This window comes from Lutjanus erythropterus, chromosome 13, assembly GCF_056507025.1.
Source record: "Lutjanus erythropterus isolate fLutEry1 chromosome 13, fLutEry1.hap2, whole genome shotgun sequence".
NCBI lineage: Eukaryota > Metazoa > Chordata > Actinopteri > Lutjaniformes > Lutjanidae > Lutjanus > Lutjanus erythropterus.
In genome coordinates this window covers 20,159,902-20,175,726 of record NC_139329.1, presented here as the reverse complement: position 1 = coordinate 20,175,726, position 15,825 = coordinate 20,159,902, and the positions used below count along the sequence as shown (strand labels likewise).

Sequence of the window (15,825 nt, the reverse complement as noted above, 5' to 3'; positions counted from 1 at the left end):
AGATCAGAACAGGATTGAACACTGAGAGGGAATACTACAACTGCACCTCTAGATGAACAAAAATGAAAAAATATTTATGCTTGACCTGATGCAAATTGAACAGGCCAAAATGTTACAAATCTGTAAAAATACCGGCAGTGTGATGTGCAGTGTAGTGTGATTGTTTTCAGTGTTTTGAGACCAACAGTAAAACACTGATAAAAAGTTGATATTTTATAAGGAGAAAGCCACCACATACTGTAAAACTTTATTCTTTTCCAGCATTGTTCTGTGGACAGTAATAATGCGGAAATGAAAAAAGGCCATTTGGCAATTCAACAGAGGGGCTGACGATTCAGCGAGAGGCTCACTGACAGATGACTCGAAGCAGCACTTTTAAGGGGGAGCAGCTCTGCACTCTGCAGTTAAGTCATAAAAACTTCCAGAAGTTGGGGTTCAATTCCCCGGAGGTGAAATACAATGCAAGGCCCCATTTATCCTGAAAAGTTACCAAACTATTTCTGCAATTTTGTTTCATCCCCAGAAGAAACTGTTAAGGAAAAAGGCTGGAAGTTTTTCAACTTTATGAAAAATGAACTTCTAACTTCATACTGAACTTTTTACAGCAGAATTAATCCTCCTCTACTGTAAAGCAACATATGAGCACCATGCAAATAATTATTTCATTAGTTATTTTTCAGGATAACTGAATCAATCCTTCACTCTATGAAATGGAAGAATGTCATCCGAGATCTTCAGTTTACTTCTTTCACCCAACAAAGAGTTCAAAACCCCACAGTTACACAGTTTATAATGCTATCATAGAAGATCAGAAAAACAACAACTATTCACATTTGAAGACTGAAACCAGTAAAGTAAGACTACAACTGACGATTATTTTCATTATTTATTAATCCTTTTATCTGTAAAAGACCAAAAATACTGAAAAATGCTGCTCGCAATTTTTAAAGCTCTACATGACATCACCAATAGTCCAAAACACAAAGGAATCCTTTTACTATAATATGGGAGATATATGCTGGACTTTACAGTGACTTTACATTTCCTACTGGATCAAGCACTAGCTGGAACATGTATCAAATGTGAATTCCCAACAAAGGTATTAAGTCCTGACATCAGACACACACATACACTTTGAGGGACATATGAAAAATATGCAGACATGCTGAGGCAAATGAGACACGCATGCAGACACACGGACACAAAGTCAGACACCAAAGAGTGTCTGATTGTCTGCAGTTTGATCCTGCCTGACACAGAAGACAGACATTTTCTACTAAATTGGCATCTTCCTCCCATCCCTCCATCACCCACCTCCCCTCCATCTCATCCATTATGCATCCCTCCTAAGCTTGTGCTTTCTTTCATCGTCACCCCCCCCACACACACACACACACACACACACACACACACACAGTCTCTTTCCTTGTCATGTGGAATAGACAGCAACAGTGTGAGAGACATAAACATGTAAAGCAGTTGTTGCAGTTTGACGCACAAGTCATTGATCTTTTTGTCAGTCTGGGACTCAGACAGACCTGCACTGCTACACACACACACACACACACACACACACACACACACACACACACACACACACACACGTGTAATTCTAACCCTAAACCAGCCTCTCGTTGAGGAGAACCAACCACACTCATTTGATTTGACATTTGATCACCAGAAAAAAAGTACAGACCCCCAAGCACCATATGCACCAACAGATTAATAATTCACCAATTTAAAGAAAAAGAAAAACAGTATCGTGTGTGTGAAGCTCTGACCATCAGCCAAACACATAACGTCTCATGTGACACAGCACATCTTGTTTCAGCTGAACATACAGGAAGTAGCGTGACTTTAAACTTTAAACTGTAGGTGGTTTACAGCTAATACTCACTAAATTACACGAAGGTTTTGCCTCAGTATATCATTATACACTTTTATGAGAAACACGTAGAAAATACTAATGCAGTCTAACGCAACAACTTAAATCCTGCATATACGAAGGTTATAATGTTCAGACGTTGTTGAAGCTGTTTTAGACACGTGTTGATTAGACTTCATGGTCATCATGGAGGCTGTACTTTGTGGAGGCATTTCTAAAATGTTGTCTACCCTATTTATTTTAATAAGGGTGGACAAGAAATTAGAAAAATCTCTCAATATAACACAAACTAAATTAAGGCACAAACTACAGCCTCCAATCAACACCCCTCTGAAACAGTTTTAACAAAAACTGCATGAAGAGGAGGTTTATTGTTCTACTGTTATATTAGCCTGCATTAGTTTTAACTAGGTGGTTAACTAACGGTAAATGTTCCAAGTGCGGTAAAGTAGTAAAACCTGCCTCTTCCTTGATTTGATTAGTTGTCCGTGCAAAGTGGGACACTGACAAGTGGTGCAACTGCCTCTCTATGTGATCACCCCTCAACTAAGTAATTTAGAGTCTTATGCACATAATAGTAAATAGTAAAAATCATTGAAGCTTTTGTACACTTTCCTGATAGTAGGTTTGACTTGCGTGTTAATATGCTCAGAGATTTATCATGAAAATTATGCAATTAATTCTGCAATCCCATCTTGAAAAAAATCCACCTCCGTTGTCCCACCCCATGGGTGCAATAAAACCTCTCAGCTCCCGCTTAACAGCCTCTTTGAGTCTGCGCCAACTCAATACCAGCGAAGTGAGGTGGGCCTTCTTTAAGTGGCTAAAATACATTTTGTTGCTGCTCCTGTAGCCAGCAGGACACTTCAGCTTCTGTGCTGGTAATTCTGAAGGAGATGATGAGAGCTGCTGGTAGATTCTGGTACTCTGGATCTAATTTTCTAAACAGGTACAATTATCTTTAGGTAAGTATATAAACACATAAACAACCACATGAATCAGTGATCCTTTCACCATCAACACCAGCATAGAAATCTACAGTTTAATTCTTATCCAACAGCCAAAATACACATTTAATACAATCAGCCGTTTACAATCTCTGCTGAGCTAAGGACTTCCAATATGGCTGCTGCAGGCCATCTTATATGAGACGGGCTTCTATGTGCTCCGGTCCATTAACTTAAGAAGAGTTTACACCAGGCGGACAGGCACCGGCAACATAAACCTGCTGTTTAACAGAGTGAGAGACAACAAGAGGGAACGGACTACTGCCAACAAGATACACCTTATCCTTCTCTTTATCACATCTAGGTGCAGTCAGACACTGTAATCGAAAGCAGCTTTCGCATCAACAGATAAATGTACTTGATATCTGAGGTCTCCATCTCTATCTGTCCTTTTTGTCCACTGAGGTCACCAAAGGAAAGAAGGAAAGAAAGAAAAGCAGGATTATAGAAGGATTATATAAGGAAAAGAAAGGGGAGGAAAGAGGGGGTTAAATAAAGGGGGCGACAGGGATATAAAAACACGTCTCCTCACCTATAAGGATGGAAGCGATACTGGCGGGACCGAGGCCGAGCGGTGGGCGTTGCGCCTCCTCCCTGGTCATGTGAGATTCTCCCCACAGTGTCTGGAGGTAGGAGGTGAAGGTGTGGCTGAGGGTGGAGCTCAGCTGAGACCAACGTGTCGTCCGGTCCACTGACACTCTGCCCAGCACCAAGAGGCTGCTGGTGACGCCCTTCGCCTCATCCTCCAGAGCCTCCACAGGACACATCGACCCTGCTCCGCCTCCACCTGAACCCCGGAGACGCACCAGGACTCGGTACAATTCTGGAGGGAGTGGGGATGGAGGAGAAAAGAAAAGGTCTTCAGTACCATTAAAAATGATTTCAAATTGAAACTTCTTGATAATTCTCTGGCATGGGTGCATCTATGTTCACAATGTTCACTCTCTTTGTAAAATCAGTCAAACCAGCCTAGAGAAACTTTAAAATCCTCCTCTCTCAGACTCGCTGCCAATTCTTATGCCTGCTCTCTTAACCAAGGGGCGCTCTTGACAAAGGCGGCTTCCACTACAGGTGCTTTCCCTATGCGTATGCATTTTCTGTCTCCATCACCACAAGACTCTTTCTTCTTGTTTGAGTAGACTAGACAAGTTAGCCTGAGGAACACTAAGCTTCACTGCTGCATATCGTTGGCTCATTTTTGGCAGTTTGTCATAACCTTCGAGGAGACTACGTTTTTCATTGAGAGAAAATGACTTTCCTTTCCTTTCTACTGTAGTTTTTTGTATTTATTTTTTCCATATGTTCCCATCTTTTAAAAAACTCCTACACACACACACACACACACACACACACACACACACACACACACACACACATACACACACACACACACACACACTCAGGAAGCCACTCACGGAGGTTTTCAAGTAGATCTTTGCAGTCATCAGTTGCAACGTCATGAATAGTGCGATTACACTTATCTCTCCTCTCGATGTCCTGTTCACTGTGGCTGCACAGCACCTCCAGACACTCCTACACACACACACACACACACACACACACACACACACACACACACACACACACACACACACACAGAAAGAGAGATCACAATCACAAAACAGTTTGATAACAAGACAAAAAAGCTTTCTCAAAAAGGACAGGTAATTTGCCCTTTGTGGGGAATAAACATGTACAGTTTGCACATAACAAAAGGGTGTGTAACCACATGCGTGTGTGTATCTCTGCAACACAAGCTCTGTGTTTGTGTTGTGGAAGCACATATCAATGAGTCGTCTTCATTGATATTCAAGTCAGACTCTCAGTCTCGTCTAGTCTGGTGTCTCCTGCATTCGTTCAAGCTGAGTGGGACATTTCAGGCAGCAAGGTCAGCTGTGCCATTAGCCTGCCACTGTGGAGACTGATGGAGGGACTGGACATCAGTGGAAGACAGAGTGGACTGATTTAAGAAGTGGAGGGACAGAGTCAGTGTAGTGTATATAAATACACATCAAATGTTTGAACAGTATAATACAGAGTAGTGCAGCAGTGAAAGCAGGAGGTTGACTTAATGTAGAATCACTGCTGGTTAAGTTATTATTTGTTTAGTTACTGCCTATTTACAAGGGGTGTATGAAAATATTGATACACTTGAGTACTGCAATATTATGCTTTGTGATACTGTATCGATTCAATCTTAATTGTTCTGATTCTGACAATAAACCTATTCAGTTAAAGTTCAAGTCCTCATGACATGGAAGTGCTATTTGCTTCCACATTTTTACATGTGTCAGCACATCGGTCCATTTATCTGGCTGACTCTTTGAACACAGTGAGACCGAAAGTAGACCGGGAAGGAGTCCACCGTAAAATGCCTTGCATATAATCCGCTGTCACAGATACCACTTTCCCCCAAATCAATAAATTCTAGCCAGCAGGCCTGTATGAGCTCTATCTTGGTGAAACACAACAAGGTCTGAGATGGAGAAAATCTTGAGAGACACACTGACGTGCCATACTGTTACTAGCTAGCTAACTAATGAATGTACCTTAGTGCTGCACCGCTATAAGATGAACTGACTGATTGACAGGTGGATGTCATGATATTACTGCTCAAAACAGGTTTGTTCTAGCTTACATAAGCATGCATCATATTTTGTTTTGCAGGAAGAAAATAAAGGTTTTGATATAAATGTATATACATATATATATATATATATATATATATATATATATATATATATATATAATACAAAGAAATTGATATACACTGTTAAATAGGTGCCCAATATAGCTGAATATGTGATCTAAAAGAGTTAAACATTTTTCATGTCATCTCAACTTTAATTCATCACGTTTTTTGGCACACGATCCTCACCTTAAGGCCGAGGGCAGCAGCCATGTGTGCAGCGGTCCAGCCGTCATTGTTGGCCTGGTTCAGCAGGGCAGCAGGCAGAGCCAGGGTGGAGGGGGGATCAGGGGTCACAGTGGGGTCACCCTGAGTCGGGTGGCAGAGGAGGAGACGCAATGTGTCCACATGTCCCGAGCGCACTGCCGCATGCAGAGCCGTGCAGCCATCCTGCAGAAAGGTAAAAGTGAAAAAGTGAAATGACATTAGAAATGCATGATGTTTGGTAAAACTTACAGAGAAGGACTTGGGTAGGGTACTATATTTTGTGAAACTGAGGTTAATAGGTGGTGAAGATCCATACAAGCTCGCTCTTTCATCTTGGACTGACTGCTCAACAATTTTGCCTTCTATTTCACAACACCACATAGTGAACTACCTCATTTTTTTTTGCCAAGCCCACACACAGCTGAAGATCTTAAATGCTACTAAAGTTTGGAAGTCTCCAACCAGACAGTGTGTGGCTTTGTGAGAAAAGCATGGTGTTGTCAACAGACATGGAAAAAAAAAATGGGAGAAAATGCAAATTATGCAGCTGAGCAATTCAAAAACTACATTTTACCCTATCTTTAATTATTTACCAATATACTATTTTTTTCTTTCTGTATTGTAATATTTCTAAATCACTTTGCCAGCATTTTTTTAACATCTAAAATGAACACCAATAAACTCCAGGCTAAAAAATAAAACCATAATCAAAACCAACAAACTGATCTCTGACTGTACTGCATATTCCGACTGTACTCTCTTAACCCAATTTAGAACTCCTCCTCTATGTTAAATCATTACGTTGGACCCAACACACTAGCCAACATTTTCTTGTGTCCAAAAATACATGTGCTGTGCTGAAGAGGTCAGATATGCTATAGAGACTCTGGCAGCTCTCTGGCTCAGCAGGGAAGCCAAGCGTCTAAATGTAGAACAAAGCAGGTAACTAAATATAGGGTCTCATCACATGCTGCCACAGCAACTATCTATCTATGGTTACCATGGAGAGCCTGGAAGCCCATACATCAATTAGCTCGCACCAATCAGGCTGCCGGACCCTCGAGAATACTTAACGCTTTGCGTGAAGCGGGATAGGTGTGAAACGATGAAGAGTGGCACACCGCAAGTGAGAAAAAGCAGGGAAAATGTGCAGGGAAAAACGATTTGGTTAATATTTATGAAAGTGAATTTTTTGCCTGATATTTGCTCAGGGTATAGTCTAACGAAATTTGAACTCAATACATAAAAAATTAAAATACTGTAGAAATAGTGGATGTCTAGATCATGTGATCACTCTAATACATCTGACAAAACTGGTCTGGTAGTCCGAGTTATTTCTGGGCAATTGAACACTGTAGAACAGTACTGTACACTGTTTGGCCAGACTGAGGCACTAAAATTAAAGCTAAACTTTTAACTCGCTTGGGTAGAGATGCAACACCAACAAAAACACAACACAATATTCATCGCAATATCTAAAAATATAGAAAAATACCCTTTATTAAATAATAAATCTGAGTACAGCATTTACAATTAGTTTTTTCCTTTTAAATCAAAGTGATTTTGCTTTCCTTCTTTAATAAAAGAATAGTAGCCAGACATGACCTAAATTGACAAGGCTTGTCTTTGGCAGTGAATGCTGAATTATGCATGTACAACTGCAAAAGAAAAACAATGCAGCAGTCAGGATCAGTCATTTTTTAAAAATAAAATATAGATAATAAAAAGATATTGTCACAGTCTGGTATATATAATATTGTTACTTCCCTACACGTGGGATATACTGACAGAAAAACTTGTGTCAAAAACTCAAGCACCATGCAGAGCTGCTGTTATTAGTCGTGTTTTCTTAATGTACCAAGTCAACATAATTTCCTCATGCTTATGCAGTACATGTACAGCCAATAGCCAGTACGGCGGGGCGGACTTACCGTGGTGGTGCGCGAGCGATCAGCTCTGGCACTCAGCAGGACCCGGACACAGTCCAGCCTGCCTGCCTCACAGGCCAGGAAGAGAGAGGTCTGTCCCCCGACTGCCGCTGAATCCACAGCAGCTCCTGCAGCCAGCAGCACCTCCACACAGCTGGAAGGAGGGAGGAGGCGTAAGAAACACGTCTCATATAAATATATACAAATTTACATATTTTTATACATATGTATTTGTTTAGCTTTTTTGTCCTTGTTCTTAGTTTTTTGTCCATTCTAACTCTGATATTACACACATACTATACAGTGTTTTATTTATGCAGGAAGTCTGTCCAAGATATTGACTTTTAAAGGGTTAGTTCAGGTTTACTAAATTCACACAACAGGACAAACAAATCAAGTGATTGAGGTAGCAGCAACTCCTGTGATCTGTGAGGTAAAATTACTGTCTGGTTGCTTTGAAAAGAGCAATATTTGTCTTATGTAATGGTGGTTTCCTGGCATAAAAGGCAGTCTAACAGTAAAATAAATTCTAAATAACAATAAACTAAAAAAGTCATTTTTTTTGAGGTGGCTAGTTTTGCTGCTGACCCTGTCCACAGCAGTATATTCCTTAGTTCCCTATACAGGTACTCCTCTCTGCCTCTCCAAACAGGGGGACATTTTGACCTCAGTCTACTGCAGGTAATACACTGAATATGGATAAGTACCTCATACAATGCCACTTCAAAAAAATCTGAGCTATGCCTTTAACAGGCCACATACCCCTGTGTATATGCATTCACACACTCGCTCTACTACATACTAAAGTTGTGAGTGTGAGCAGCACCTGTTCAGAGACAAGGGAAGACATCAATCAGCTTCCACCAGTAGTGAGAGAGGAGATCATCTGAGGAAAACTGAGCCTGTCTGCTAACACGACTACTGAGTCACGACCACCGAAAAAAACAGTTAACCCCATAAAACACACTCTGTGTGTGTGTGTGTGCATGTGTGCGTGTGTGTGTGTGTCTCAGCATGCCTTCTGGATATCCCCACTCTATAAATAACACTGTGATCAGATATTACAACACTGCACATTCCCCAGCTGGTCCCGGGCATCGTGTTTTTGGCAAGCACCGACACACAAACACCCCCCGCATGCTGTAGCTGACAGAGCTTCTCTGGCTGTAAGCTTGAGGTTCATCCTGCCAATAAATCAGGATCAATACGTGTGATCAGAACTGACTGTGTATGCAGTATAGGAGCAGATTTGTCCCACATGGTTAATAATTAATAGCGAGAGTTCCGGTGATGTTTGATGAGAGAAACCTAACCAATAAGCAGAGATGAGAACATGAATGACAGCTGCCCAGTTGAAGTCGAGGACTGGTTTTATTTTAGCTGTGGGAAGTCACCCCATAAAGCTTCACAAGTGACGCAGAACTGACAGTCTGTACTGTATGACACAAAGCCATCAGCTGATACCAAGCAGACATGCTGGCACTGCTTCTGGCACCGAAACCCCCGACATGGTTACCGGCATCGGTCTAGTGGTCATATTTCACACATGGGAGGTTCCAGCTGTGCTCGCCTCACAGCAACATATACGATGAGTCATCAATTAGAAAACATGACATACTGTGATCGGATCTGAATCATTAACAGTGACTGTTTTACACTAAAGCAAAAACAAGTTGAGCCCCACAAACAACACTTTTAGAGGTATCATTGTGACTGGGGATTTTAAAGAGATAGTTCACCCAAAAATGAGAATTCACTCATTATCTACTCATCCTCATGCCAGTTGATTGCACTGGATTACGCCAGATAAGCACTTAAGAGAGTTTTCATGTTTTTTCAACTTTCACTTCTGTTGTTTGGGACATTCTGCAGTGCTGTTTTCCTGTGAAACTCCAGCAGTGTTTTGTGGAATAAAAAACTAAACACGGCCTTCAATCAGCATGAGGGAGAATAGAAAATGACTGAATTTTCTCTTTCGGGTGAATCATTACTTGATCGATCACCATTAAGTATTAATCAATAATTGATTGATAGTCTAGTAATGGGAATAATTGGACCTCATTTGACATTATTTTGTGTGGCAGAGGGATCAGATTTCAGATTTCGCTGTAATGTGACATAGCTGTGCGTGGTGGAAACAACCCATAATTCTGACATGTTCCACCAGGCTCACTGTGTATTCTGTAGTTAAGACTTTTTAGTTAAAGGTTTTAGTGGTGAAACAATTAGATCATTAATTGATCATTTATTTCAACAGATAATTAAGATAAACAAAATTAGAGATATCTGCCACAGAGATGTCTACCTATGCAACTGAATGGCACTCAGCTTGCAAAAAATTAAAACTGAAATATTCAACACCAGACCATGACCTGGTTACTTAAGATTATCCGCACAACTTGTTGTGAGCAGTTTCACATAGGAACTATTTTCTTTTTAGTAGAAAGAATGTAGTTCCAGTAGATTCTACTGCAGAGAGAAAATTATGGCATGAAACCAGGTTGAATGAACATGATTTATGCAGGGAAAATAAACAAACAAGAGGTTGCTGATGCTACCATGCTGACTTTATTTCACTAAAATTCAACATCCCAAGGATGTAGGTTGTGGTGCATGGACCATGCACCACGCATGGACAAAAGTAAAATTCAGTGTAACACTCATCCGATGATTAAAAAAAAAATAAATAAATAAAATGATAATTTTAAAATATTTAAAGGATGCTGGTTAGGCCTTGCGGTCAGGGGAATAAAAGAGTGATCCTGGCCAAGTATACTGCAGAGATTTTTTTCTGCAGTCTCTAAGCTTAGATTAAGTTATATGAGCTCACCTGCTGTGGCCGCGGGCGGCAGCAAAGTGTAGAGGTGTGAATCCATTTTCATCCGATACATCAGCAGGTGATCCTGAAGACAGCAGCAGCTTCACACACTCTGATGGAAAGAAAGACAAAAACGATAATGATGTAGAAGCCTTCTGTTGTTCACCATGAAGTGTAAAACATCATAAAAACTACTAAAATATATCAAAGAAAAATGACCACAACCATACACTGTACATAGCAGAGCACAGCAACCAGTTTATCTTGTTGCCATGGATACTGTAGGTACTATAGCTGATATGGTAACGTGATCATCAATTTATGAAACAGAACTTTTTATCAATCACTTTGTAGTATTCGCAGCCATTAATGATCACAGTCCTGCCATCTTGTTGAGCTCAGTTCTGTTTCACTCAGCTCAGTCTGTATTTTCTTTCTCTGGTTGTTCTGGAAAGATTAAACATGATACAGTACTGCCTTTTTCTGTTAAATATTCTGACATAATTATTCCAAGTAGAAAACATTTCAGCACTGCCTCATTTTAAAACAACAAAGATAAATCAACAATAATTGTCTAAGCGTTCATTTACTACACGTCCCATGAGTTTAGGCCACAGAGGTGGTCTTTTATCTTAAAATGACAAGTCATTCAAATTTTACTCTCCAGTAAAACAGCGCAGTACCCATTCATCTCAGAATATGAAGAGAAATCCCCTGGAAAATGTCCCAGCTTTTCAGAAAGACAGATGAAAGAAACCTTTTATGAGGAATTACACTGCACATTAAGAGATAGTGGAACAGAAGTGGGGCAGGACTTCAGCTCTCTCTGCTGCATGTGACATCAGCCGGGACAAAAATAGTTTCACTTAGCAGAACATCAGGAACTACGGACACGCCAGAACAACATACAGAATTAATACAGGGTGAATTGAAAGCAACACATCAAGTTTTTGCTTTTTCTAAATGTAAAAAAGTTATCAAACTGCCATTTTCTAACATTCACCTTTATGTTTCTTGGGTTCCTGCTTCACATTACTCAATACATGCTCCATGTTTCGAGTGTCGCTGCACTGTGGCTCTGGCTCGGCATCACCAAGTCACAAATGTTTAATTAGTTGGAGATTTCTTAGTTCAGGATAGACAGGATAGAACAGACTGAAGCTTACAAAAAACACACAAGGAGAATATTTCGGTGCTGGTGGTTAACTGATGAGAGTCAAACAAGTGGATGGTAAACAGGTTCAAGCTTGTTTTTTTCCTGTGTTATTGTAAACAGAGCAATGTAAAAACATGACAGGCTGTAAATTTACAAATGCAATCTCTAAATCACCACAAATGACAAAACTAACTGTGATGGAAGAAGAGAAGAGTAAGGGCGGAGATATACTTGCTTTAAACTACGCGTTCGCATACGCACCCCTACGCATCCCTACGCTTCATGGCTGCCTCGCGTATCCTGCGTCCATTTGGAGCGAAGGTTGTGCGCGTCCTCAGAAATTAACGCGACGCATACGCGAACGCAAACGTATGATCAAACAGCAAGTATATCTCCGCCCTAACATAAACGGAGCGCAGACTTCACACCAGCACACTGCAGAGAGCACAGGGCAGGTGCCGCTTGCTTGTTTGCTTGTGCTTGTTTTTGCCACTGACAGGCTCAGATAGTATTGTCTGACACTTAGAATAACAAAGGAAAGACTCGCTAGAATGAGAGACTTTTTTTTAAAAGAGGAAGATTTGTTTTATTTAACCAGAAATAGCGGTTTTATTGCACTTGCCAAAGCCACAAAACCCTTTGCAAAACTGTAATTTTAACATCATCAGCAGCAGCTTTATTCTTGATGGAAACAAAATTCACTGAAAAAGTCTGCCAACTCTGGTTTGGTCAAAATAAACCTGCAATTCACGGCGTGAAGGAGTGCAGAGCATGCAGGGCAGGTGACACGCAGCAGTGGCGACGCTGTCAGCAGCCCAGGGAAGAAGCTCCCTGGAGCGCTGAGATTTTATAACTGAACTATAGGAGGTCACTTACTTATACATCCTCTGTCTGTGAAAATCTGTTGTTTATATCACAGATGATGAAGAAAGGCAATAAAATATGAGCCTTATGGGTAAAAAATACAATGTAGGCTGAGAAGGGAAGAAAGGAACAAACGAAAGCTTCATATTGGCCAAATCTGATTCGATTGAAAAAATTAAGTCAGACCCAGCCTGAAAATCTTGACTTTTAAGTAACTAGAAATGCTTGACATTTTTGCATGAGAAATGGCTGAAACCATTACCAAAATATCTAGCAATTAATTGTCTTCCCATTGACAACTGATCAGTGGTTGCAGTTCTGGTCATTATGGGAAAGTTTGTGGTTTCTCATGTTTAGAGACATATCTGTGCTTTTGGTTTGGAAAACGAAGGAGGAGGGATAAACGGGGCTCAAACAATTGGATCAGATGAAGGAAAACTCTTGGGAACAGAAAGGACGATGAAATATTGATGGGAAAAAGACTATGGTCTGTGTGCTTGTGTGTTTGTGTGTGCGTCCCCTCTGTGTAGGTCTACCTATAAGCCCCCAGCACAGCTGTCCTTCAGCTGCATTAGTCGTGTTCATGGATCAACGCTGCTCGACTGACGGAGTGTTACTAAACATCTCAGCAGGGAGGCAAATCCTGATAGACCAGCAGTGTGTGCACGTACATGGGTCTACATGCATTAATTATTCTGTGTGTGACTGTATGTTCGGCACTGCTGCTGTGGGTAATCTTGTGTGTGTCAGCTGAACGAGCTTGTAGTCGACGACCGTGCTGAGGTTACAGCCCTGACATGACAGTCCATCTCATTTAATGGCAGCCAACATAATGGGATCAGCCACGGCAGCTCATACAATTACAGGATTTACAGCGGCACATAGAGAGTGTTTATCAGTACCATCTCTTTGTCCTCTCACTGCATCTTCATCCAAGGCACATTCAGGTAACTGCTTGGCAATGCTAATGTGTGGTAAGTCTTTACGGAGAAGTCTTATGAACCATTTTGCCATTAGAGAGCATCACAAAAATAGTCAAAATTGCAGTGCTTCGAGCAAAAAACAAGAAATTCTTATGAGGAAAACACGTTTTAGACCAGTGGTTCAACTCAAGAACCCCCAAGTTGATACACATCAGACCACGGACCCAGGTCTGATAAGATGTGGTCTCCTTGACACCGGGTTGAGAACTGCTGTTTTAGACAGAAGAAAGCTAATCTGATACTGTGCGTTGTATCCCAGTACAAATCAGTTTGCTCATTACTTGAAACATATATATTATATTGACTATAATCAATTAATCACTGATTGTACAGCTGCTATAATCAATATTTTCATATTATCATGATTACTTGCCTGTGCAAGGCAGCACTCCTTGTGACAAACCCACAGAGAACTAAAGGATTTCACATTTTGGGATCAATAAGGTAAATCCATCCATCCATCCATGTGTAGATTTCCATCATGCAACAGATGGTGAAACACCTACTGCAATGACAACACATACAGCAGTGGCCGGTGATGTTTGCACTGTCTCACTAAAAGTCCAGATGGTGGTAAAGAAAACATAAACAGGGTGCATAACTTTGGTGGATCATAACCTATCAGGTATGTTATTTATCTGTGGTTCCCCATGTTCAGGACGAGACAAAACTTTTCAATGAAGGTCAATTTTTCAGCCACAACAGAGACCATAACGTGGCCTGTGTCAGACTAGATAAGCCTTGCTTTTAGCCCAGCAGTTGTTGACTGTCTATGACCCCCACCAGCTAGTTAAGAGGAATGAGGCATTAGCAGCCTGTATAAAACAGAACAGTCAATAACATCAATTTTTCAAGGTTTTTCAAAAAATTGTAAATCACCAGAACCACAACAGGCCCTTGAGCTGAAGCTGCCTGCTTCTTTGGTTGTTGGTTCACCTTCACCAAGGTTGTTTCTGGCCACAGCAGGCAGGCGAATTCATCAAAAAAACTCTAAAAACCTGCGGCCTATCCAGCACCAAACAGCTGACAGACAATGCTGGAAACTAGTCGGTGAAAAAAGTGGAACATTTAGCTGTTAAAGAGACAGTTACTTCCCTCAGGAGACGGTGAAGACCAAAACAGAGCTAAAAGTGTGGATACTGGACTAAATAATAATACATGGTTTCATTGTGTATGTCAGTGCCACATTAACACAGGTGTTGCTCAGGTAGCAAAAAAATCCATCTTGCTTGTTTAACATGCAACCTGTGTGATGATATTGGGAAGATAATTTGCAGATTATCTCTAATGTACAGTCTACTGTCTGTTTACAGTGGCTGGACAATTAAGAACACAATGACCTTGGTTTTAAAAGTGCTATATAAATATTCCTTACTTGCTTTGCTTGTCACCTTTTTATTTTCTCCTTTGAGTCAGTTCTGATGTAATCTGTCACCTACAACACTTGAACCAGGTGCAGGTTTATGACATGTTTGCTTTGTCAAGTTGATTTGAGTACTTTCCCTGATGATTCCTCATACAAATATATCAGGTGCAGAACCTTGGCCCGAATTTCCTTCACTAAAGCACACACTGCAAGTCAAGCTGCATGAAAGAGGAAATCTTTTATTCAAACTGAGCATTAGCATCTCATTTTCTTTTCACGAAAGGCCAACAAAAGCACAAAATCATGTTTGATTTAGCTGAAATGACAACCTCAGACTGTGTTTCTGCAGAGACTGCTAGCTGTGGTAAGAAGTCAGGTAGAAGGGGAGTTTTGTGGTTAGAATCTCTCTTAGAAATGTCACAGGTTTGATGTCTGGAACATCTGAGTCATGTTCCTTCTCAAGGTTTTCTTTTGCAAGATATTCAACCTTGTATCACCCGCTGTGAGCTGCTCTAGAAAAGGGCAACAACTGAAACAGATAAATCTCCTGTGTGGAGATGTGTACTGTCTAACCAATGAGTCCACTGTCTTGTAAATGTACACCTTCATTTTACTCTGCATTTAACAGAGTCAAATGAGCAAATGTTTTGGATTTTTTTTTCTCAAAAAGGACCTGCTTTATATTTATGCAGTTCTACATACTTCTAGCTTATTTAAACACCACTCTGTGGCTGCTGACTGAGGGAAAGGGTGTATTTACAGCTGTAAATTCAAACTTTTGAACCATGAAGGCACAACTCTTGGTACCTTAACATTTGATTTGATTCTGATTCAGTGGGCTACGATTCAATGATTAAATGAGAAATTATGTCTTTGTGAGGGTTGCATGCACAAATTCTTCTTCTTTTTTTTGCCGTGCATA

General features: G+C 40.7%; 1 protein-coding gene across 1 annotated transcript in view; it reads right to left on the bottom strand.

Moving 5' to 3' along the window:
* Positions 1–15,825, bottom strand: part of cttnbp2 (cortactin binding protein 2) — a 110,829-nt gene that overhangs the window by 21,963 nt on the left and 73,041 nt on the right. Inside the window, 5 exon segments of the mRNA XM_084733398.1 lie at positions 3,425–3,715; positions 4,308–4,425; positions 5,771–5,971; positions 7,720–7,870; positions 10,547–10,646. Of these exon segments, the coding sequence (XP_084589524.1) occupies positions 3,425–3,715; positions 4,308–4,425; positions 5,771–5,971; positions 7,720–7,870; positions 10,547–10,646 (861 nt within the window).